At 41.4% G+C, this 23,272-nt stretch overlaps 1 protein-coding gene across 1 annotated transcript in view; it reads right to left on the bottom strand.

Annotated features, from left to right (window-relative positions):
• The window catches only part of Cpsf160 (cleavage and polyadenylation specificity factor subunit 1), an 85,997-nt gene that overhangs the window by 5,703 nt on the left and 57,022 nt on the right, over positions 1-23,272 (bottom strand). Inside the window, exons 27-31 of the mRNA XM_070530803.1 lie at positions 14,700-14,907; positions 13,256-13,482; positions 12,128-12,280; positions 9,484-9,660; positions 4,442-4,508 (exon numbers count right to left, since the gene is read on the bottom strand). Of these exons, the coding sequence (XP_070386904.1) occupies positions 4,442-4,508; positions 9,484-9,660; positions 12,128-12,280; positions 13,256-13,482; positions 14,700-14,907 (832 nt within the window). The remainder of the gene's footprint in view (positions 1-4,441; positions 4,509-9,483; positions 9,661-12,127; positions 12,281-13,255; positions 13,483-14,699; positions 14,908-23,272) is intronic.

The following is a 23,272-nucleotide window of genomic DNA, read 5'->3' as shown; positions in this document are numbered from 1 at the left end:
ATAATCAAATGAGGGTGAAGTGGGACCAAACTGATGAAAAGCCAACCATTGCTTTAACAGCAGGAAATGAGGCATTAAAAACAAAAAAAGAGCGAGAATCGGAACAGTATCCAGAATAAGGGCATACCGACTATGCAAGGTGAAGGCTGCATCACAATTAGGGTGTCAGAACTCAACCCAAACCTCAATCTACCGAGGAGATATTGCTGAAATAGTTGGTTAACCAACTGTCATAAAAGTAGCACACTTGTGGATACATGAACGAACACCAAAGTGCTCTTGTTTATGTACTATGGTGTTTGTCTATGTGCCCACAAATGTGCTGCCTTCACAACAATAATGGCTACCAATTTGCAACAGAACGCTTCAAGCATTTAGGGCGACATGGAGTGAAGAAATGCCTTAAGATATACAAAACAATTTACCTTCCAGTCAGACCACCCCATTTGCAAACTTGCAAAATTGTTTGTATAAGGAGTCTGCACAGATGCCGCATATGTGCCAAAAACTGATGGCACCTAGGCCGAGGTACCTGCATTTTGGAACTCTGCGATGCTGGCTGCACTCCACGGCAGTAACTTTTTTCAAGGGTCTGCAAAGGATTGCTGATTGCGCTAAAGCTTTGTGGTTCAGCCGCTAACTAAGATCAGATAAAAAGAAAGAAACTGGACTGTAGTAAGAAACCCTTAAACTGTATGCATGAGGAGATGTGCAAAGTAGAAAAAGAGTAAGCTCATGGAGCAAATGTGCTGCTAAATCAGAAAAGCAGTAACCATGACACTGTTGCTGCCTCAAAAAGACAAGCTTGTAGTCAAGAGTGGTGTTAGGTGGACCATTCCAGATGCCATGTGCAACCACACCAAATAGGGAGTTTAATATAATTTTCAACTAAAAATATTGCTTGGCAAGCATATTGCATTTTCCCTTCAGCGCTCTATATTACATGGTACTGCTGTTGTTTTAGCGAAGTGAATGGAACTGCCTTGAAATTCAGGACAGCCAATGTGGGGGCTAATAAGAAAGCAAGACGGTGAAGCCAGATTTTTTTCAGTGCTATTGCAAGCTGTAGACGGAAAACGAGATTGTGTTACGAGAGTCTCTCTGTGTGTAGCATTAATGGAGCATCCCGTTTAGTTTACAAGACAGTACTCGCATGCATTCACATATCAATAGCAAAGAGTGCATATTTTTCGGAGTGGATGTGGCGTCAAATTACTCATGTTGTTCTTTCAGTTGTTCTTGGCGATTTTCTTTGGCTAGGTGCCTTCAATTCAGCCAATAGTGATTGCATGACATGTGTTTTCCTTGCCTTAATGTGCATTAAAAGGCGTCTGCCTGTTTTTGTTCAAAAACAGTTTGAGTCATCGTTCTCAACCCCTTGGTACATTAATTTCTATTTCCTTGTAAAAAATTAGACAAGGCATGGCTTAGGCCAGGTATTCCCAAACAAACCTCAGTTTTCTAGAACCACATGGATGCAATTTTATAAGCTAGAGTTGCCACATATCATACATGACACATCATGCAGTTACGGGCATACTTTGTGACCATAGAAAAAGGCATCTGAATTGCAGAACACCACCATAAATATCAGAGCCATAGAAAAACTTTAAATCCTTGACAGACTAATAATTAGGCCTCAATATCTACAATGGAACCTTTAGAGTGCTTCCTTTTATGTGAATTTTTGCTTTCCCTAGTCTATATGAGCCTCACACAAGCCGAAAATTGCCTTATTCCACTTTCTAGAAGGGCTCTTTGTTGCTGCTGTTGTCATTAGCTCTTCGAACATAGCAAGTCCCAAGTTATATTCATCGTAAAAGTTTACTGCTGGCATTTTCATTTTCTCATATAGCAACGACAATAATGGTGCTAAGAAACCGTAGAGCCTATAAAAACATTATTTTCCAATCAAATATGTTCTCTTATGAGGACTAAAATCTCTGCGTTTCTACACAAAACAACGCATAACTGCATGCTGCATCACATACGATAAAGCGATTAATGCTTGCCTCACATAAACATCTGAATGTTTTTCTCCTTCAAAACAACATAGTACAATGATAAACTGCAATCAAACAGCCTGGCAATTTTTGTGTGTCGATTTTAAGCATAAAAATTCTGGAGAAAGAAAAGCATGTTCGTGAACGTTTTGTGCTTGGGCGATGAGCTGCCACCATACATTAAAAAGAGAGAAAAAAAAAAGAAAGAAACAACCAGTTATAGTTTCTATGTATTCCATTGCTAGGTATGACATAGATTCCAGGTAAATATGCAAGATTTCCTTTCTCTTTGCTTCTATAATGTTCCAAGAAGTTAGGTGTGTATCACACATGATGCACCATGCGGTAAGGCGATAAATATCTAATAGGTTGTCATCCTTAAAGGTAGAATACCTAGTTTTGTGTTCACTTCAATCCATGATGATTTTGTCCAGTCATAATGAAGTTGCCTAACTATTTCCTAATGGCCAAGTTACATCAAATTATAATGAGCACTAGCAGATTTTTTTGTTTCTTTACAAAACAAGCACCCCATTTCCAGCACTTTTTATGCATCATAACCATGATATCATGACAAACATATCAGGGAGAGGAAACAAATCAGTTTTGAGTAGCTATGTAACGTTAAATTTCCTTTCTTTTTCCATGTGAATCATCATCACATAAGCTGCTTATTTTGAGAACTTGTTTCTCAACATTGGTGTAAGGCACAGAGTTTCTAGTAAAAGGTTATGCTTCAAGTTATGGCTTACTTCAATTCTGTAATTATAACATATGCCTGAAGACATTAGTTAAAATGTTATTGCCTTGCCATATCTTTTGCTCATCCGTTCAATAGACAAGCTGCATGTTTTCATACAACAGGCAAAGTATAGGCAAATTGAGCAGATGACCATGGTGACACTTACCTTCTTGGATGTTAGTTGTTTCAACAACAACCTGCTACATCTATCAACTTTCCCTTCTGAGAAAACTTACCCCAACACAGTGAGTCCCAATTTTTCTGCACTGAATGCACCATACCTCAAGAACACTCTGCATGAAGCCTCTTGAACAACATCGCAAGACCCTAGAGGTACATAACTCCAATTTCAGTCACTGATCACTGATTTAGCAGCACACTTATTTTTACTTTTCAGATCAAGTTCTAGTAGAGGCTGGTGCTCAACTGTCAAATGGTAGACACTGAAGCAAGACAAAATTTGTTTTCTCAAAGTGCTAAAAGCATATTATATGCTCTTTTCACTGCTTTCTAATGCAAATTTGGCCTATTAATTTTTTTCCATTGCAAATTAGAACATTTAAGTAAAATAGCACAAGTGAAAAGTAGAAATTTTCAGGAAATGTGCAACCTTTTGACCTGCTTCATTGGTTAAAAAGCAACATTAGTATATTTGTATCTGCAAAGAAGCAACCCCACATGCTTATCTATGCTAGTGCTTGACTAACATTCATTATGCAACTAGAATACATAGACTGATAAACTGCAAACAGCCTGGTATTCTTTGTGCCAATTTTAGGCATAAAAATTATTGGAAAAAAAAAAAAACATGTTCATGAACTTTGTGTTTGGGTGATAAGCTGCCACCATACATTAACGGGAGAAAAAACAAAGAAATAACCAGAGTTATAGCGTCTATGTAGTCCATAGCTAGGTATGACATAGATTCGAGGTAAATATGCAAGATTTCCTTTCTCTATGCTTCTATATTAAGCTCTACGAAGTTAGGTGTGTATCACACATAATACACCATGCGGTAAGGCGATAAATATGTAATAGGTTGTCATCCCTTAAGGTAGAATACCTAGTTTTGTGTTCACTTCATTCCATGATAATTTTGTCTAGTCAAAATAAAGTTGCATAACTATATCCCAACGGCCAAGTTACGTGAAATTATAATGAGCACTAGTGAATTTTTTTGTTTTTTACAAAACAAGCGCCCCATTTTGCGCACTTACAATAACATCATAACAATATGTTATATATAGGCCAAATTTGAACTAGAAAACAGTGAAAAGAGCTTATGGTGTGCTTTTAGCACTTTGAGAAAGCAGAAATTTTGTCATGCTTCAGTGTCTGCCATTTTACAGTTGAGCACCAGCCTCTACTAGAACTTGGTCTGAAAGTTAAATGGATGTGCTCCAAAATCAGTGATCAGTGACTGAACATTGGAGTTATGGACTCCCACGGTTTTGCAATACTGTTCAAGGGGCTTCATGCAGGGTGTTTTTGAGATGCAGTGCATTCAACTGAAAAGTAAAAATTTTCAGGAAATGTGCAACCTTTTGACCTGCTTCAATTGTTAAAAAGCAACATTAGTATTATATATCTGCAAAGAAGCAACCCCACATGCTTATCTATGCGAATGCTTGACTAACATTCATTGTGCAACTAGAAACTGAGATTTAAGGCATCTAATATAGTGCTTGTAACTTACCCAGGAAGCTCATCTGAGTGTTATCTATGAAGAATTCCACAGCGTAAACTTCCAATGGCCTTACATCCTAGAAACAGGTAAGAGAAGACAAAGGAAGGAGTTTTCGTCTGTGGACAGAAATGTGAGAAATTCGCTCATGCATTTGCCAATTGATTTTTGAGATGCCCTATTTTTTCAGACAAGCTCGATTATTCAGACTTCCTTGAGGCACTGCCACATCTTATATAGACCCAGTGTATTACAACCAAAATTCTGGACGCCATATAGTGTCTCACTCAATATTTCGAACATGACCCATGCAAACATCGTGGCTGTGAATGAAGTCTAACATTATCACATTGAATTTTTTTTGTTTTCGGAATGCTGTAAAGAGTTTAAACAAATTTACATCGAGTCTGCATGAAGCTGTAGCTTTTGTCATTAGATTCCAATGGAGGGACGTTGGTTAGGCCTACCAGCTATTATAAAAATTGTTGCTGGTCAACAGGTGGCAAGCAGCGATGGAAAGCTCGCTCTTTGCATGTTCATATCAGTATCTTCTGCAGCAATTGACCATTACATAACTCGCACAGGCTAAACTGGTGGCTGCAGAAGCGATGATTGGGGTGCATGGGCGATCCACAACCAACTACGGTTGAAACCTGCAACAACAAAATTCTGCAACTACGAAATATATTCATATCCCCGGCAAATGTCCATAGGATTCAATCCATTTCATACCTCTTGACAACGAAATGTCGCTAACTACAATCACCCATTAACGAAATTGCTGGAATGTAACCTAGCATACTACTTACTCACACAAGGCTAGCAGGCTTAAAAATGTGCTCAAATGCACTTGCTTTGCACTAAAATTACGTAAAATACCACCAGATTACCCTTGCATGGGCACCACTATTTTTGTTTACAAAAACAACCAAATGCCGAAAGCGATCCCATGCACCAGAAACATGTCATGGCAGCCATCTTGTCTGTTGATCACCCCTGTGAATTGGCAAGCAAATTGCTACCAACATACGACAGTTTTTGCGCACCTAGTGCAGTGTATAATATGCAGCTTGGTGAGAAAAGCGCAACAAAAATGAAGAACTCCACGTTCCACCAACGTGCAGTTGTTTATGGTGCTTGAGATGGCGGTCGCTGCATAGACTGCCACGCATCGGGCCGTGACTAAGTGATTATATGGTAATATGCATCCCTTGCTTCGAAAACACTGGTTTCGGTGACACCCGACAGGCACTGTGGTATATTCGGCACTGCATGTAGATTTATGCAAAGGGGCCATAACCTCAATCGATCGCCTTCGGGGATACGAGATACAACCACTTTTGTGCTCGACACTGGACATGTCGGCGCCTACAGTCAACAGTGTGCGCTGGAGAAACGATGATGCGTATGTGGAGTGCTGTTGCTCGACATCCAGTGCCGAGTTGCACAAAATATAGGAAAATTGATTGTATCTCTAAATGTGATCGACCAAGAATACTGCTACAAAGTAGTGCCACCACTGCTGATCGACGCATGGGGTGCACTTTATGCTGTTGGCAATGCATTTGTATATCCTCGAGCAAGGCTTGCCAAAGTAGGCGAATTTTGACAGTACACGTTTGTTCTGCGACACATTCCCTATGTGTGCAGTCATTTCGCCACAACGAAATTCTTGCGAAAGAATTTTTTTCACGTTCACCGATGATTTCGTTACTGCAAGGTTTAACTGTACCATGATCACCTACCAAGTTTGTTCATGTGCTTACTGGACAGAATGGCGAAAGCTTGCATTTAGGTGGAAAGTACCAGACTACGTAGATTTGTGCATGCCTTCAACAGTCAAGGACATGCAATGATGCACACACGAGCAACCAACAGCAAAATAATTAAGTTATGTAAACAAATGTTCCATACACCACTGGTACTGTAAAAAGCTACGAAAGTGATTCTACAACTGAAGTTCATTTTCCAACTGCCCAATTACCTGACTATATTTGAGGCCTCCTGAGAGTCCGAAAAATTGGTCGGTGACTGTATTTGGACCTCCTTGCAACACCACATAACCAATATTCAACGGATAACTAAATCTTGCACGACATATGGCAACTCAGTCAATCTTTCAGACATTATTTGTGTGCAAAAATTTGCCAACATTCAGGCTGTTGCCCATACTCTTGTTTCCATTTTTGTGTGGTGCAAGTGCCGTTAACTGACTGCAGAGTGATGTTCAATCACTCAGCACTGAGCCATCACTTATGTTCGCTTACTCCCAATGAAACAGCACCATTTAATTCTAGAGACCCAGTAAGAAGGGCTGTGCCAAAAATTCTCTAATGGCCGGAGTGGTCACAAGAAGTTATGGGTAGACTGCTGCTGTTTATAACTGTATTCATAATTGATTTTGGACAAGACATCATGCCCCATGGGCTGGACTGACGACCATACAGCAGTACTTGAGTCTGTGGGCACCAACCAACTTTGTCTCACTGGACTAAACAGCGCAAGTTTGCATTTAGGCAGAAATTTCTCAATTGAAATATAGCATTGTAACCTAAAGTTGCAGAGTGAAGGTCGTATGCATCAGGCTGCACTATGCGCAAACATGACATACCTTCTGGCCTCAACTATAAAAAAATTTCAAGTGCATATTACCGTATTTACTCGATTCTAACGCGCCCTCGATTGTAACGCGCACCCGTTTTCCGTGACCAAAAGACAGGGGAAAAAAACGCCCTCAACTGTAATGCACACCCGCTTGCCATGACCTAAAGAAAAAGTCCTTTACAGTACTGCAAAACCCATTCTTTCATAAAGAAATACAACTTTCTCTCATTTGGAAAAACAAAGATTTACTCTAAATGCACTCAAATTTCGCCCAAAAGCCAAAGCATCGATTTCGATAGCAAATGAGTAGACAGCTATACGAAAAGTAAAGTTAGCAGTTATATCAACTGTATGAACCTTTAAACATTAGCGTACTAACTAAATTAACAAGCATGGTGCCACGCGCACAAAAGCAAGCATTAACACGTCTCACTCAGTGACCGTGGAAACTTTTTATCAAAACACTGGAGTGATGAAGTGCGGCAGCAGGAGCGAGCGAATTGACCTTTGTGCGGCCTCTCACTTTAACACGAACTAAGCGACGAGAACACAGCACGGTATACCTAGGTGTGTAGACTTGCCACCATCGCAAATCGCTTTGAAGATGGGGGCTGTGCAGCTGCCAGAGTAGGACACCTCTCCTGTTTGCACCAGTCCCGCACGCTTTCGGGAACTCCAAACGCCCGTGATGCGGCCCGATTTCCGTCTGCCTTCGCACATGTGATCACTTTCCTTTTAATTGCAGCATCGTGATCAACTCGCCGTGTCTTCGCACTCGGCACTTCTATGCTGATAGAGCAAATGCAGAAAACGAGAAGACGGACGGTGGACTAACCTAAGCCACGGCCTACAGCAGCTAGGCTCGCTGCGTGTACGAGGCGGCCATTTTGAAATGCCGATGGTGATATGGTGACGCGATTTAGAGCCGTACTTGATTCTAACGTGCATACAATTTTTGGACCCGTTCAATCGGGAAAAAAGTGCGCGTTAGATTCGAGTAAATACGGTACTCAAGCAACAATAATGAGCAAGCGTCAGTAAACAAGTTTTCTGTGCTGGCATTGTAAAATAACATGGTATCAGTTTTCCCCAAACTTCCCTACTACTGTATTCATTCGAATCTAGGCAGATAGTTTTTTTTAAATAGTCATATACCAAACTCTAGGGTCAGTTTAGATTTGAGGATTTTAAAAACGTGCCAGTTTGTAATTAAAAAATAATTATGATGCATAGCTAGAGCCATCTAGAAAAATCAGTACGGCAGCCGCTATTAGCCGCGCCAGTAGTCAATTGAAGTAAACGAGTGACATCGCTATTTTGACCTGGGGGTGTATTCCGTAAGAGTCCACCTAGTGGACATGTCCATTTCGTCTGCTGATGAAGTGCTGATTCGCTGGACTGGGGTACACGTCAGAAGGAAGCAGGCACCCCAGCCAATCAGCACTTCAGCAGCAGACAAAATGGACACGTCCACTAGGTGGACTCTTACAGAATAACCCCTCTGGTCGTATTGGCGTGCGGCGTGGCCCATAGGGTGGCGTTATCGTAATGGCACCAAACAGGCGATACCAATATAGTGCCACTTTCAAATGAAAAGTTGTGCTAGCTGCAGAGGCATCGTCAAACATTCAAGCCGGGTGGGACTTCAGCATCGATGAGAAAAACATCCGTCGATGAAGGGGTCAACGAGGGATGCTTTTTGCGTGTGCCGCAACGAGGAGATGACAGCGATAAGGAAAATAAGCGCACGATAACAGAGAGGAGCTCTTCACCGAGATCATACCGTGTTTCAACGCGTGTGAGCTGTGTCGCACTGTCTGTGCATGCATGGGCACACGGACGCGAGCTTGTGTGCACCCGCAAGTGTGCATGTGGTCTGGGATATAGCGACAGGGCTAGCAGCAATAACGTAGAGTGGGCTTGGCATGTTCATATTAGATGAATGTTGTTTTCATTTTGTGAACACTGTCCTCACTTTTTTGTTCGACCTACATTCGAGGCAAGTTTTTTTTTTGCTTCGGAAATTTGGGGGTCGGCTTAGAGTCGAGACCGGCCTAGATTCGAGTACATACGGTATTATTCAGGCATTCTGACGGTCATTTACACGTTACATGAGAGATGCAAGAATAGAGGGCTCCATGTTAATTCTGACTACCAACCACAATCTCCGTACTTGAGTATATATTATCCTTCTGCTATGATCAGTATATGCTCTGCCACAGTGAGGTAACATGCAGTCCTAGTAAGAATGAGTATGGCAAACAACATTTATCCACAATGTGCAGTCACATGACATCAGAAGTACACTCCCTACAAAGATGTAAAAGCAAAGGCACAGAATAGGTTATGCAAGTCATTCATTAAACATAGTGCAGAGTATTTGAACTCTGTAGTGCATGAGTTCTTATTCATGCTGCCATTAATAAAAAGCAAGAGAATGGACAGCTTACTCTGCTGACAAGGGAGAGTGTTCTTGATGCTTCTTGGTACCTCAGTAGTGAAACAGACTTGAATACATCCCCTACCAGTATCAAGTTCTTCACTGTCACCACAGAGTGGATGTAGATTTGCGTGTCAATGAATGCCACACCAACCAGTTCATTGTCTTTAAGCTGCCAGATGTATATCTGCAACAAGTGAATTGCCCAAAACAAGTAATATAATTACAACAAGGTTCAGCCCAGAGAAAGACACATTTACTGTGTGACCAAATATGCCCAAGAAAAAAAGCTAAGCAAAAAGCCACAAAACACAAGCTTACTGTTAAGAATTCTGCAAGCTACCCAAGTCATTTCAATAGATTACCAAGTGAGGAGAATGCCAAGAACCAAGGTGTTCAACTCTACCTACTTGTGATCACCGACAGGCCAAAATGAGCAATTAACTACTCAGTTCATTATACAAGCACACGTCAGTTTACAGAATCATGATAGGGCTCACTGTTTTTCATGCCTCAAACTCTGGCTGCACAGTACAACATACAACTATTCATAAATGTGGGTTTTAATGTCCTGAAACTGTACAGATGTTTTAGGCTTACCATATCAGTTCAATGTATTGATCACACATGGCAGCATTTTAGCAAGTTGATGGAACAATTCAGAAGTAAACTATAGTTGGGTGCTGCTGCTACTATCTTAAGCACAAATGACTGCAATGTGTGCATCCAACAAGCCAAAAGGAAAGTTGTGGCTATGTGCCACTGCAGTTCTGTTCACAATGGATTGCAGTGTGGCTCTTAGGAAAAAACACAGCAACCGTATAGCAAGCAATGTAGTGACAGCTCTGCCCATTGGCAAAGTATAGCCAGTGTATGTATAGGGCTCAACATTTATATTTATTCAATAAATTGCAATTCTGCTGCTTTATGACGACACTTCCAGGCTTATAAATTAAATGAAAAAAAATATTTTTGGTTATAATTGCCAACAAAAAAGCAAACACAGGAGAAGTTTAATAGAAATTCCCTATCAAATGTACAATAATTAGGAAGCAGAGAAAAGAGAAAGGCTGTCACACCGATCTCATTGCACATCCCAAAATCAAAGTGTGTGATGTAACTGCAGGCATGCCAATCTTAAAATTTGAAAAACACTATACTGAAAGCAAAGAATAATAAATTTAGCAAAAATTCTTGAAATTGCTTGATTATTCAACGTGCTGATTGTTTATTAAAGGTTTGCAGACTGTCTCATAGAGGTGTTGTAAACAGGACCTCTGCTCTATAGTGACAGCAATAACTATTCTCTCTAAAAAACTAATTAATATGAAGTGTATTAATGAAACATACACGTAATGGCTGTCAACGATATGGTTACCAGTATATATTGGTTCTATCAGTTGATGTCGCTATTGCGCAGATTGGTCCGTATATTCAATGGGTAAAAAAATGGGCCATAAAAAAATCACTCAGTGACTGTTTTTACCTTTTTCAAATTGGTGTTGCCCTTAACTACCGTATTTACTTGCATAATGATCGCACTCATGTAATGATTGCACCCCTGAATTTTGTCATCAAAATTCAATTTTTCTTTCCTGTGTAATGATCGCACCCCGAACTTGCCGCAGCGATATGTCGTGTGCCAAGTCTAGCTAATGATGATCGCGCTTACCATCTGTCAAATGCTACGCAAACGACTTTTCAAGACCCCCATACCAAGCGGTCTGTACGCACCAAACATTCTTAAGCAGATGCCCCATTTTATTCCTTTCATCACTTTCCACACTTCCATGAAAAAAAAAAAAAGCTACAACTAAACTTGCCTTGGCTTTATTATTTGTAGGCTTTATAATGGTTGTGGTCAACAACAACAATAAAAAAGGCGCCTTTCGATTCTTCTCATCTGCACTCGTGGGCACGCAACAAATCGCGAGCGGCAACGATAGTAGCCATGTTTACACTGATACATTAAAGGTGTACCCTATTCATACGCCAACGCTTGTAACACAGCTAAGATATTCATCCACCCTTAGTGGAAACATGCCGTATTAGGATAGTAGTGAAGACAAATGCCGCAGCTTTCACAGAATACCCGCCATGTGTTTCTATGTCACTGGCAGCTAAGCACATCCATCTTTGTTTATGTCCCCTCAAAGTGGACATGGCTACGTTATTGCCATAAACTTGTCGATATTAACAATATTATTCATTATGGATAGGGAAGAAACTGTTTCAATGCGTGTAATGTCCTCACAAAAAGAAAAAAAAAATCATGTTCAGCGCGTTCGGCTTGCTCCGACGGCTGCCATTTTTGTTTTGGTGTCCCACACTATTACAGCGGCAGCCACCTGTTTGTTGACCTGTTGTCATCCCAGGGACAAATGCGGGCTGAAAAAAATATTTTTCTTTTCGCGGGAATTTTAACTTGCGTAATGATCGCACCCCTGAATTTGAGGCAATTTTATTTTGACAAGAAAGAGCGATCATCACACAAGTAGACACGGTATACGAGAATGAAAAATGTGAAAATATTTGTGTCAATACGACAATAAAAAAAGAGCGCTAAAGATTGGGCATTTTAGGATAAAATCGTAAACGTTGGCAGGTATGCAACTGTAGTGAATTTGACAATGGCTTTCAATGAATTCCTTCACCTTCTGACCAATGGCACTCAGCAGGAACCCCACAACTTGTGACAAAGCTGTCACAGGACCTTTCTGCTCCTTGCTATACACAATCTTTATCTTGTTTTTTGTCAGTGGTTGCCCTGGCTCTGGAACAACATCAATGATGTCCAGAATGATAATCTGGAAAATAAAGAAGTCAGCTAGATTTAACTCTTTAAAACGAAGTTCAAAATATTGGGCCACACAACGTCAAAAGCCCTGGCTATAACACTTTATTGAAGAAACAAGATCAAACACCATCATAAATCTTTGCCAGCTTAACTGCAGACACTTGACATTAGTAGTACAGACGTATATAGAATTCTGTTTAAGACTGCACATCACATTTTTATGTATTTTTTAAATCTGTGGCTGAATCATTTCTTAGGGCAGGACAAGCTCATTTTTTTTTTCAATATTGTGCATCAGGAATTTGTGATAAACCATGAAAATTTGACAACTACAAGTCTAATCAACGCTAAAATTGAATGCTATGCTAAAATTTTTCTTCAAAGAAATTTAAAAAAGAACACACAAAGGGCTTTGTCTTGCCCTGAGGTACCTATCGAGGAATAATCTGAATGAATTTCAAAGTATTCGCACATTATGCAAAATCTCCAGGCCTTGTCAAAGGGACTCATGTGAAATATTTTCATATACTCCTGTAACTTAAGAACTAGCCCACACAGCTTCATGAAATTTAATAGTTTTTTTCAAATGTTTGTGGCTATGAACCTACATTACAAACTTCATGCACATATCTAAAGAAACAAAACAGTTGGTGTTCAAGTGTATCCTCCATCCTTAAGCCTAATTTTCACGTATCCCTCTGAGACCCCTTGTGATTGCACACTGCCTGCCTTAAACACTTACAAATTTTTCTTCTTCTTAGGCCCCTCAAAAATAGTAATTTTGCCATGGTAACAAAATAGCAAAACGAATAATATAAACAGCTATAAACATGCTATTTCCCCTAACACTGCACAACGAACACTTTATAACTAACTGCGAAGATGCTTTCAGATTCAATGGGAAATAGCAACAGGGTGAAGTAAGTTGATCAAAGGCTGGTTCAACAAGGAATTGAGAAAAGTAAGGTGAAAACATGGTGCAGACCCTGCCACGGCTGGTGACATCCTCTCCATAGCAGTAGTTGGTGCCTAGGGCCAAGTAACCTTTCATGCCTGTGGTTGTCCCCTCCGAGGAAAGCATGACATTCTTTAGGCATGTCAAGTGCTCCCACTCGTCCAGATCTACGCGGGTGTTAGGGATTGTCTCCCAGCTGACTGGCGACAGTAGCTGTAGCGAAAACTTGTCCATTGTTGGAAATATGTACCGGGCATCTGCAAAAAGCAGCAAATTTGGAGATAAAGCATGGAATCACAGTTCCATGATAAAAAATTACTGCAAAACAAGATTTTAATATTCTGCAATGCTAAATTTTGCGACATGCTCATGCCACTAAGACGTATATGCTGCAAGGAAAGCTGGTGTTACAAAATGATTAAGGGATATAGGTATATATTTTGCAAACTATTGTCTATTCACAAAATTGACATTCTTTTTCTAAGCAACACAAAATACTAAACACTAAAGCAAACTGAACAAATGAATAAATAAAGCAAGACTAAGGCAGACTAAAGAAAAAAACATGACTGTTAATGTAGAACTCCCCCCCCCCCCAAACAAAGGCTCTTCTGTGCCAAAATTAAGTCCTCAAGAGAATCTAATCATTAACCGTATTTATTTTTCACTAAATATGCAAACATTTCAGATTGGTTTTGCAAAAGCAACAAAATTCGATACAACCTTGATGGATAGATACAGAAACTGTTATGCTAATGTTGGTCAAGGCTAGATTATGTAACAATAACAATCAAAGACTGGTGATAGGTGCACATCACTAGTCATCACCCAAGAAAATATTTAAATTATTTTAGAGAAATATTTTTTGATTAATTAAAGATGCTGCGCACAACAGTAATTAATTATTTTATTTAGTAAATGTTATGTAATACTGACATAATTTTAAGAGACAGAAAGAGAGCGGTTTGGATCAGAGAGTAAACAGATATAGCCGATATTCTAATTGACATTAAGAGAAAATAATGGAGCTGGGCACGTCATGTAATTCGCAGGTTAGATAACCAGTGGACCATTAGGGTTACAGAATGGGTGCCAAGAGAAGGGATGCGCAGTTGAGGACGAAAGAAAACTAAGCGGGGCGATGAAATTAGGAAATTCGTGGGCGCTAGTTAGAATCAGTTGGCACAGGACAGGGGTAATTGTAGATAGCAGGGAGAGGCCTTCATCCTACAGTAGACATAAAATAGGCTGATGATGATGATGTAGTAGTGAAAAAGCAGCCACATTTCTCAGATGAAACATCACAATTCAAAACTGCCTTCCTGTTATACTTTCCTTGCTACAATTTGGTGTACACTAAAGACAACAAATGCATTCCAGTGTCCAAATGAAATGTGTGCTTAGCCTTAAGTTATACTGAAATGACATGCACCAATAACACTTTAAACGGCAAGGGAAGAAATATGAAACACACCTCGTTCCAGTAGCTCATACTCTTTTTCGTCTCCTGTGAATCGGACCAAGTGATTACAAGGGTCCGGCTGGCTTGTGACAACACAGTAGGTCTTGCTGTCCACATGGTAGTTGACAAAATGTGGTGTGCACCGTAGAGGCACCTTCCTCACTGGCCATGGGGCATCATAAGTCAGGTGTGTTGGAAGTGTACTGATTCTCAGCTCTCCCTGAATGTAATAACAGAGAAAAGAAAATGCTTCAACCTTTACAAAATAAAGAAGCGTAGCAGAGGTGATATCCTGTTTCAGTATACAGTTTCGGTTTCGAATGGTTATGACTGCTGGCACCACTACGCGCCTAACGCTGTGTGTGTACCTTGCTGTATTTCCTTTCCCCTCACCGGAATAAACGCATCCCCGACTCGAGCAGTGCAGCTCTTCTTTTGCGGCGCTTCGCGCCTGGCCATTAGACCTCATGCTGCAGGTTCTGCGTCCGGCCGCCCCGTCATAGCTACTATGAACTGGCGACGACAATCTACATACTTTTTGCTATTTTCCTGTTTTTGACGTATTATACTCTGCACTTCCTGGCACAACTTTGGAGAAGCAAATTCAGGATGAATTGGAGGCATGTTTGCGATGTCAAGACGAGTTCGCGGTTGAGGACTACGGAGCAGCATAGCTGGAGACACACTGGTAGTCAAAGGTTACTATACGAAGGATCGTCCCTCACGCTCAAGAAAGCCGAGGAGATCGGACAAGTGTGGAGCAAGCTGACAAGGAACTTCCAAGTTTTCAAATGCTCGTCTTTCCATTGCGTCTCGATGCGACGCCACGATGGCGTCAACAGCCATCACCTTCCTCGCCCAGGTGCACAAGATGGCGGTCCCCGCCAACCTTCTCCGTCACTGAAGCTACTACGGCAGACACTTCTCTTTAATTGGATGTCCATATTTCGAAAGGCTACCTTATCCATTTATAGAGCGGTCAATTACAGTGGGCAATGAGCTGGCCAACAGTGTCCACAAACAATTTGTCGCCGTTCACCATCACCGCAAAGCACAATTGTCAGGATGCATGAAAAAACGTGTGTATACTATGCGAGGTAACAGTTAGGCCAACAATCCATTGCGCCTGAAAGACATGGCAGCGCTATTTACCACTTCTGTATGACACAGCTGCTGAAAAAATATTTGCAAGACACGCTGGCCAACTTAATGTCCAAAGTGAACGCGTCCTTACAAGTCTGGTCTTATCTCAATGACACTGTGTTACATCCTGCTTCTGTGTCTTGAGTCAACAGATAGTTTTAGTTTAACGTTAACATAATAATGGGGTTAAGGGAAATAGTTTCACTGTTCCGCAAACGAACATTGCAGAAAGCGAGTTTTAACATAGCGTGATAGCGTAGTTGACGTGCAGGACACTATTCGCTTACGCTTTGAATTTTGCACATATGGTGCACCTAAGTAATCCTACCTATTCACCAAGCTTTGTGTGTGCTTCTGAAAAGTGCGAGAGGCAGCGCAATGGAAGCCAGGAGTGCCCTGTGCAGTGTACTTTCCATGTCTGCTGATCTGCAGTGAAATCAGCACAAGCTATCGAGCATGGCCTCCGAGATATCCCCATTTCAGAGGCCATACGCCGACGCGCCTATCTCCAGACTTCACCGATAGGCGGCACTGCCATCCCCAAGTTTCTCTCATTATGCCTAGGCACGTTCAAAACAAGAATTGAATTCGAAAACTCCACGTGGTTATCCATAATACTCTGTCATAGAAGAGGCCAGAGACTAAGCAAAAGCTGTTTATGCAGTCATTTGCAACGAATGAAGTGAATTCTACAAAAGCAACAACAAATTCAGTCTGAAGCAGGCGGCCGGGACCGCCGTAATGTTTTCCGTAAACTATGCAAACTACGCAAAGACGGTAACATTAAATCTGAGTAATAGCTTGCACACGCTTAACGCTATAGGACATATAGCCTTCTGCACATGCGCATTTTGATCCTGCTATTCTACTAAGCCTGTCTAAGATTGCTTAACTAAGACTGTGTAATGCCAAGCTGAAAAGTAGTTTTCCACTACGTATTCCACTAGGCCTCCAGACAGCTGTTCAGCTTAGGTGCCTCAAAATGTAGGCAGTGACATCAAATACTGCTGAATCCATCACATGTGTAGGCAATTACTTCTACAGTTGAGTGGTAAACATAGAAAAATAGTTGGTGCAAGCCAGTCTATAATATCACAGTGGCCTGTTCCACAAGCTTGTTAGTAGCTGAAGGAAGTCAGACGGTACCTAGTGCTTAGCACAATAATATTGTTTATCTTCCTAGCACTTTATTTCTTTATGAAGGCTTGTAAATGTGAATGCTCTCATACCTCACCAAACAAAACGTTCATAAAGTACTTGTGTGTGCCTAACAAACATGGCCTTTTCAACATGCTTGAGCTGCAAATCTAAAGATACTGCATATTTTTTTGGAAGCATTCTATATAAAGGCACAACAATACTGAAAAAAAAACTGCACACTTTTTGCCTGTAAACACCTTGCCCCTCTATGTCCACCATACCTTAAATACCAACATACACACGCACATGCTTATGCACAACCTACCAGACCTTGTTAATGTGTGAATGAGATATACTGGTGATAGCAAAGCATGTTTGAGACATCACAACCCCTTGATGTGAGATGGATGCTGTAGAATGCTGTCCCTGGAACCCCTACCACTCTCTTTCCTTATGAACCACAAGTGCTTCTGCACACACAACACTTTGTTGCTCAAGGCTACTTGCACCAATGCCGGCTATTTTTAAACCTCTGCCACTGTGCTTGCAATGCATTAGAGCAAGCTATACAGTCCCACACACAAGCAACTTACTATAGAGTCGATCGTGGATATATAAAACTTGGATATATCGAATTATTCTACATCTACATCGAACAGTTGTAAAATCCTGTTGAAAATCCCATGCAAAAATATAGCAATGTATTATGCGTACATTGAACTCCCATTCATCACCACATTCGATATATCAAACGCTGCCCCATGCTGCATCCCTGCAAGTGCGCTTCTCTTAACGGTGACGAGATCAATTTTGGCGTCACTGAAAATATTTAAATGTAGAAAAATTTGAAACAACATTGCTTTAGCAGATGCTGTCAAATGAGATTGAATCTGAAGGGTAGTAAATGCCATGGTGGAAGAATTACAAGGGTGCTTTCAGTTTTGCAAACTGTACAAACTGTGCAAACTGTGGCTGTTCATTATCGGCAAGAGTGGATCGCCGCTCTGCATCAAGAACAAGAAAGGCCTGCTGGTCCGATACCTATTCCACAAGAAATTGTGGCTGACACTTGGCCTTTCAACGAATGGCCCCGGGCATTGAATGCCAGACTGGAGATGCTGCACCGCCTCTGTTTGTCTTCTGAAGACAAGGGTTCAATGCACGGCATTTTAGGATTCCGCGAGCGACCAAAATGAATTCGACCCAAACCTCCATTTGGACAGATCTTTACATTACAGTTTGAATTTAACAGGACTACTGCATGCCACATCTGCACTTGATCGGAAAGACCATTGCGGCAACGGCTGCAAGGTGATGACTGTGCGATTGGTAGGTCTGCGCTGATAACGTTTCATTAATGTTTGCATGGTTACACGTGAATGAGAATGGACTCTGATGTTCTGCAAGCTGAAGGCCACTTTCGAAACTAACAGCGTGTGAGTGTAGTGTTGGCAGTCATTGATGCAGGGGCTGGGGAGGAAGGGTTGAGAACGGAGGGACATACCAGCTGCGAGACGTCGAAGTGCTGAGCAGCACATAAGAGACATGAACATTTTAGGGCGGTTGAGAAGTGAGGACGACTGGTCCCTAGAAAAAGTTGGTTCCAAAACCTGACAACAGTCGACCTGGCTCATCGCTCATGTAAGAAGATTGGCCACTTAAATGGTGTATTGTAATGGAAAGACAGCTGCGCACATTCAGGCGCGATTTGCAGTATAAATGAGCTGATGGCGGCACAACGCACATTCATATAGGGTGAATGTGCGTCGTAGTTTGGTAGTTTGCTTCCACGGTGGGCCTGGGGTGGGGGGTGGGGAGGGGCGGAAACCTCACAACTAGCACTTCAATGCACATGATGGTGCACCCGCGGTTGTTCGATGCAGGCTTTTAGGCTTAGCATTATGAAAAACTCTTCTGCAATGCGAGCAACCTGTAAAATCGTGACATACAAATGAGTCAACTTTGTGCATTTGACACGGCCTTGGAGAGGCAAATGGGTAATTTTCTTACTGTTCGCAATCTCGGGGAAAATGCCCGAGACATGCGGAAATCTCATATAAGCTTCAGATAGGCATATTTTATATTTCGAATTACAGTTGAACCTCGCAATAATGAAATCGGCAGGGAACACAAAAAAATTCGTTTTCGCGAGAATTTTGTTGTTGCAAAGAGACAGCACAGATAGGTAATGCATCGCAGAACAAAACTTTACCATCAAAATTCTGTTAGCTTACTTTGGCAAGCTTTGCTAGAGAATATAGAACTGCATTGCCGACAATACAAAGTGCGCCGTATGCGTCGATCAGCAGTGGCAGCACTGCCATGGAGCAGTATTCTCAGTCAATTATTTTCAGAGATACAAACACTTTTGCGAAATTTTGCGTAACTCCGCACCAAACGCAGAGCAATAGCGCATGCAGGAGCATCTCTCCAGCGCACGCTCTCGCTCATAGGCGCCAACGCATCCGGTGCCGAATGCAAAGGTGATCGTATCTCGTGTAGCCGAAGGCAAACAATTGCGATTACGGCCCCTTAGAGCAAATCTACGTCTGGCGCCTAATCCGCACGCAATGCCTGTCGGGTGGCACCAAAACCAGCGTTCTTGACACAAGGGATGCGTATTCCCAAATGATCGCTCAATCACAATCCGATGCATGGCACTACATGCTCCATCAAGGCGCACATTACGCACCACACTTCCGCGATCGCCGATCGTTGTTCGAAATGCGCATTCAGTTTCGCCTCACGCAATTGACCTAGGCCACACCAAGTCGTCAGCCGCCGGAAAGGCAAACTGAACGTGCCTAGTAGGTGTGCAAAACCGTTGTCACATGTCAGTAGCAACATGCGTGCTGCTTCGAACGGGCGATCAATAGACAATATGGCGGCCATGACGTGTTTCCAGCACACGTGATCACTTCCGCCGCTTCGTTGTTTTTGTAAACAAAAATGGCGGCGCCTACACAAGTGTAATGCGCTGGCAATTGACACAATTTTAATGCAAAACAATGCATTTGAGCACGTTTTGGAGCCTGCTAGCTCTACGCGAGTAGGTAATATGCGGGGCTACGCTCCATCAAATTTTGTTGATGCGGGATTGTAGTAAAACGACATTTTGTTGCCGAGAGGTAAGGAATGTATTGAATCTAGTGGGCGTTCACCGGGGATACGAAAATACTTCGTTGTTGCAGGATTTCGTTATCACGGGTTTCAACTGTATTACTATTAATTAAAAATATATATATTAATTATAATTAATTCTTTTGCAGCCCCCTTCGAGTTTGATATATCCAGATTGACTGTACTAGAAAAATATACATAGTTTTACTAATACAATAATGAATCCCAGGAACTATTGGACCTATTTTAAAAGTGGAGGAATCATTTTAGGACCAAAGAGGCTTTAAATGAGAGGATAATATTGTTTTATATAACACTCCATTCATCTATTGACTAATTGAACTCGGAAACGGCGAAAATATTTATGATTTGTTAAAAGTTGTCACAGTCATAATCACCTTCATCTTATGCCTATTTATATCCACTGCAGGACGAAGGCATCTACCTTCAGCTACCTTCAATTACCTCTGCCCTATGCTTGCTGACACCATTTTATGCCTGTTAATTTACCAATTTAAAAACATACCTTAGTTCTCTACTGTCTCCGACTACATTTCCCTTCTCTTGATACTCATTCTGGAACGCTTATAGATCACTGACTAACTGCCGCACGCATTACTTTGGTTTCATATACATTACATGTCCTGCCCAACTCCCATTTCTTCCCCTTCATGCCAACTGGAATATTAGCTACCCCAGTTTGCTCACTAATCCACACCACTGTATCCCTGTCTCTTAATGTTACACCTATAATTTTTCAAGTGATTATAATTAAGACACCTATCAAGTGTTTATAAGTATAAAACACCTTAACTCTTCACAGACATTTCAAAACTGAAATGCATATAACCAGCACTGTAGCTATAACCTGCACTGAAGGTGCCTGCAGAAACGCATGCCCAAAAGCCAAGTGCTGATGACTGCAACCCATAAACTGCTGAGGCTTCAGCCCCGTTTCCAGTGTGCAAGATTGCTACACAAAGTATTGCCACATCGTGACATATAAAGCCCAGTCGACATTGGCAAAACTGTTTACACACTTGGGCAGAAAAGTGGCTCCGACTCATCATGGCAGACCATTGCTCAAATGATCTTTGTCAGAATTTATGTTTAGGTTCATGAGCTTCCACAAAATTTCCTTACATAGCAAGTGCAATCTGCTTCTAATGATATTCACAAAATATTTAATTTAAATTGTTGCAACAAGTTGTCACTCGACCTGTAATGACCTACCCCCTGGTGTACATACTCAGTCTCTGTTTGCTACTCTGCAGTGTTGGCAGGGTCCACCTACCCTGATTTGTAGACTCCCCCCAAAATTTAACATGTACTGACAAGCTGGGTGCCAAAGAATGAAAAGCGATATCCTTCACTAATGGCGCTGTTGGCGTCATGCTAATAGAAATGCTGGCAACTGTCAACTGCTTTTATAAATTTCCTGTTGACACATCAGCAAGTGTCTGCCCAAAGGCATGAAGTTACACCATAGGCACCATACTCCAAAATTTGTTATATAAAAAACATGCAATTCTGACATTATGCTTGCCAAACATTACCACAGGCACAGATGATGTGATATAAACATGAGCAGTTTTGCGTACAATCTCTGACCAACTTTCATGCAATGAAGTTTAAAGTTGCATTACTCCCCAGGGTAGTTGTCAATGTCTCTCTTTTCCTGTTATACTGTCCTTTAAAAATGACCTTTTCTTCGGGGTTTTCAAAGCAAATTCTGCATACTCCCTTTGGCACCTTATGGTTTCAATAGACAAGATGCCAAAATCCGTAAGCACGCTTTCCCACACAGCGAACTTGTCCCGACCAATATGGCCACGTTGCTGGTGGTAGTGCTGTTAAAGGGCCCCTCACCAGGGCTGGCCATATTGAACAGACAAGTGTAGTGCATACAATGCGCAGTAATGATAGTGTCTGCTAAATATTACATCCCTATACACCGCAGAAAGAGCTTAAATTTCAAACCAAATGCTGTTTGACTTTCTCCTCGCAGGCACTGCACTCACAACCAAACAGTTGACATAAATCGTGCAAGTGCACCGACGTATGTGGCTGTTTTGTGACGTCACTCATAGTGACTTCGACAAGTATTCAAGGCAACATCACTTATTTGTCTAATCTGTTGCTTCAATAGATTAATCAAATTTCAGAGAAACAGTAAAACGTACAAACCAATTGTCTGCGTGTTTTTGTTTTACTTTGTATCGTAGCAAGAGAGATGTACTTCCGTTTCGTCTGCTTGTTCCCATGTTCTGCAGTTGCACGTGCAGAGAACGAACCTACGTCATTTTCTTGCTCTTTCATGCTTTCATGCCTGCCTCAGTGCTTGTGGTTGAGGCACTGATTTATACCACTAATCAGGCGTTCTTGTTTTGAGCATGCAAAATTGTCTGCGGCGCGAAACAGGTCAAATGCAACAACTCGAGTGCAAAATTGTCACCAGAAGTGCGCCACTCAGCAAGTATGCCAGAGAAAAAAAATAAAGAAAGAAGGCGGGGCTTGAAACATGTTTGTCACGCGCTCCTCCTGCTCTGGTATGGGAGAATGCAGGGAAGGAATATGGCTGGCGAAGGCGAGACGGGGCAAGTGGAGAAAGTGTATATATTGGCGGTGAAGCTCGCCTCCTGAAATCATGATTTCACAGCACTTTAGTTATTTCTATCTCAGCTACTAATCAACCAAATGTAAAAATTATTGCGGTAGAACGCTCCCAGTAGAACAACTTCTAGCGTATAAGCATAATTTGTTATCTGGCCTGGTGAGGCGCCCTTTAAAGCTGAGACATGTGTTTAGAAAGCTTGGACGGTGTGTGGAATGGATGCCAACAGAAATATGTCGCCATCATGCATGTTGACATTTCAATTATGATTCTAGCCCAAGGTTAGCTATCTTGGTTTATATCAAAGAGGTGTGTGGTAAAGCACACTAGCAGATTTTACATATATTCTATTGAAAATAGTATATGGTAAACACAATAAAGAGTAAATCTGCTAGAAGGCTAGAACTCCCTTTTATTAATGACATTAACTTAGGTATTGACTCTAACATGCGGCTCTTTGCGGATGACTGTATTGTGTATAGAAAAATTTATAATGAACATGATGTTCTCAAACTGCAGGCCGACCTAGAACATATTTTGCGAATGGCGCTCTAAGTGGAAAATGAAT

The sequence above is a fragment of the Dermacentor albipictus genome, chromosome 1 (assembly GCF_038994185.2).
Source record: "Dermacentor albipictus isolate Rhodes 1998 colony chromosome 1, USDA_Dalb.pri_finalv2, whole genome shotgun sequence".
NCBI classification, from domain to species: domain Eukaryota; kingdom Metazoa; phylum Arthropoda; class Arachnida; order Ixodida; family Ixodidae; genus Dermacentor; species Dermacentor albipictus.
This window is presented reverse-complemented; position numbering and strand designations above follow the sequence as displayed.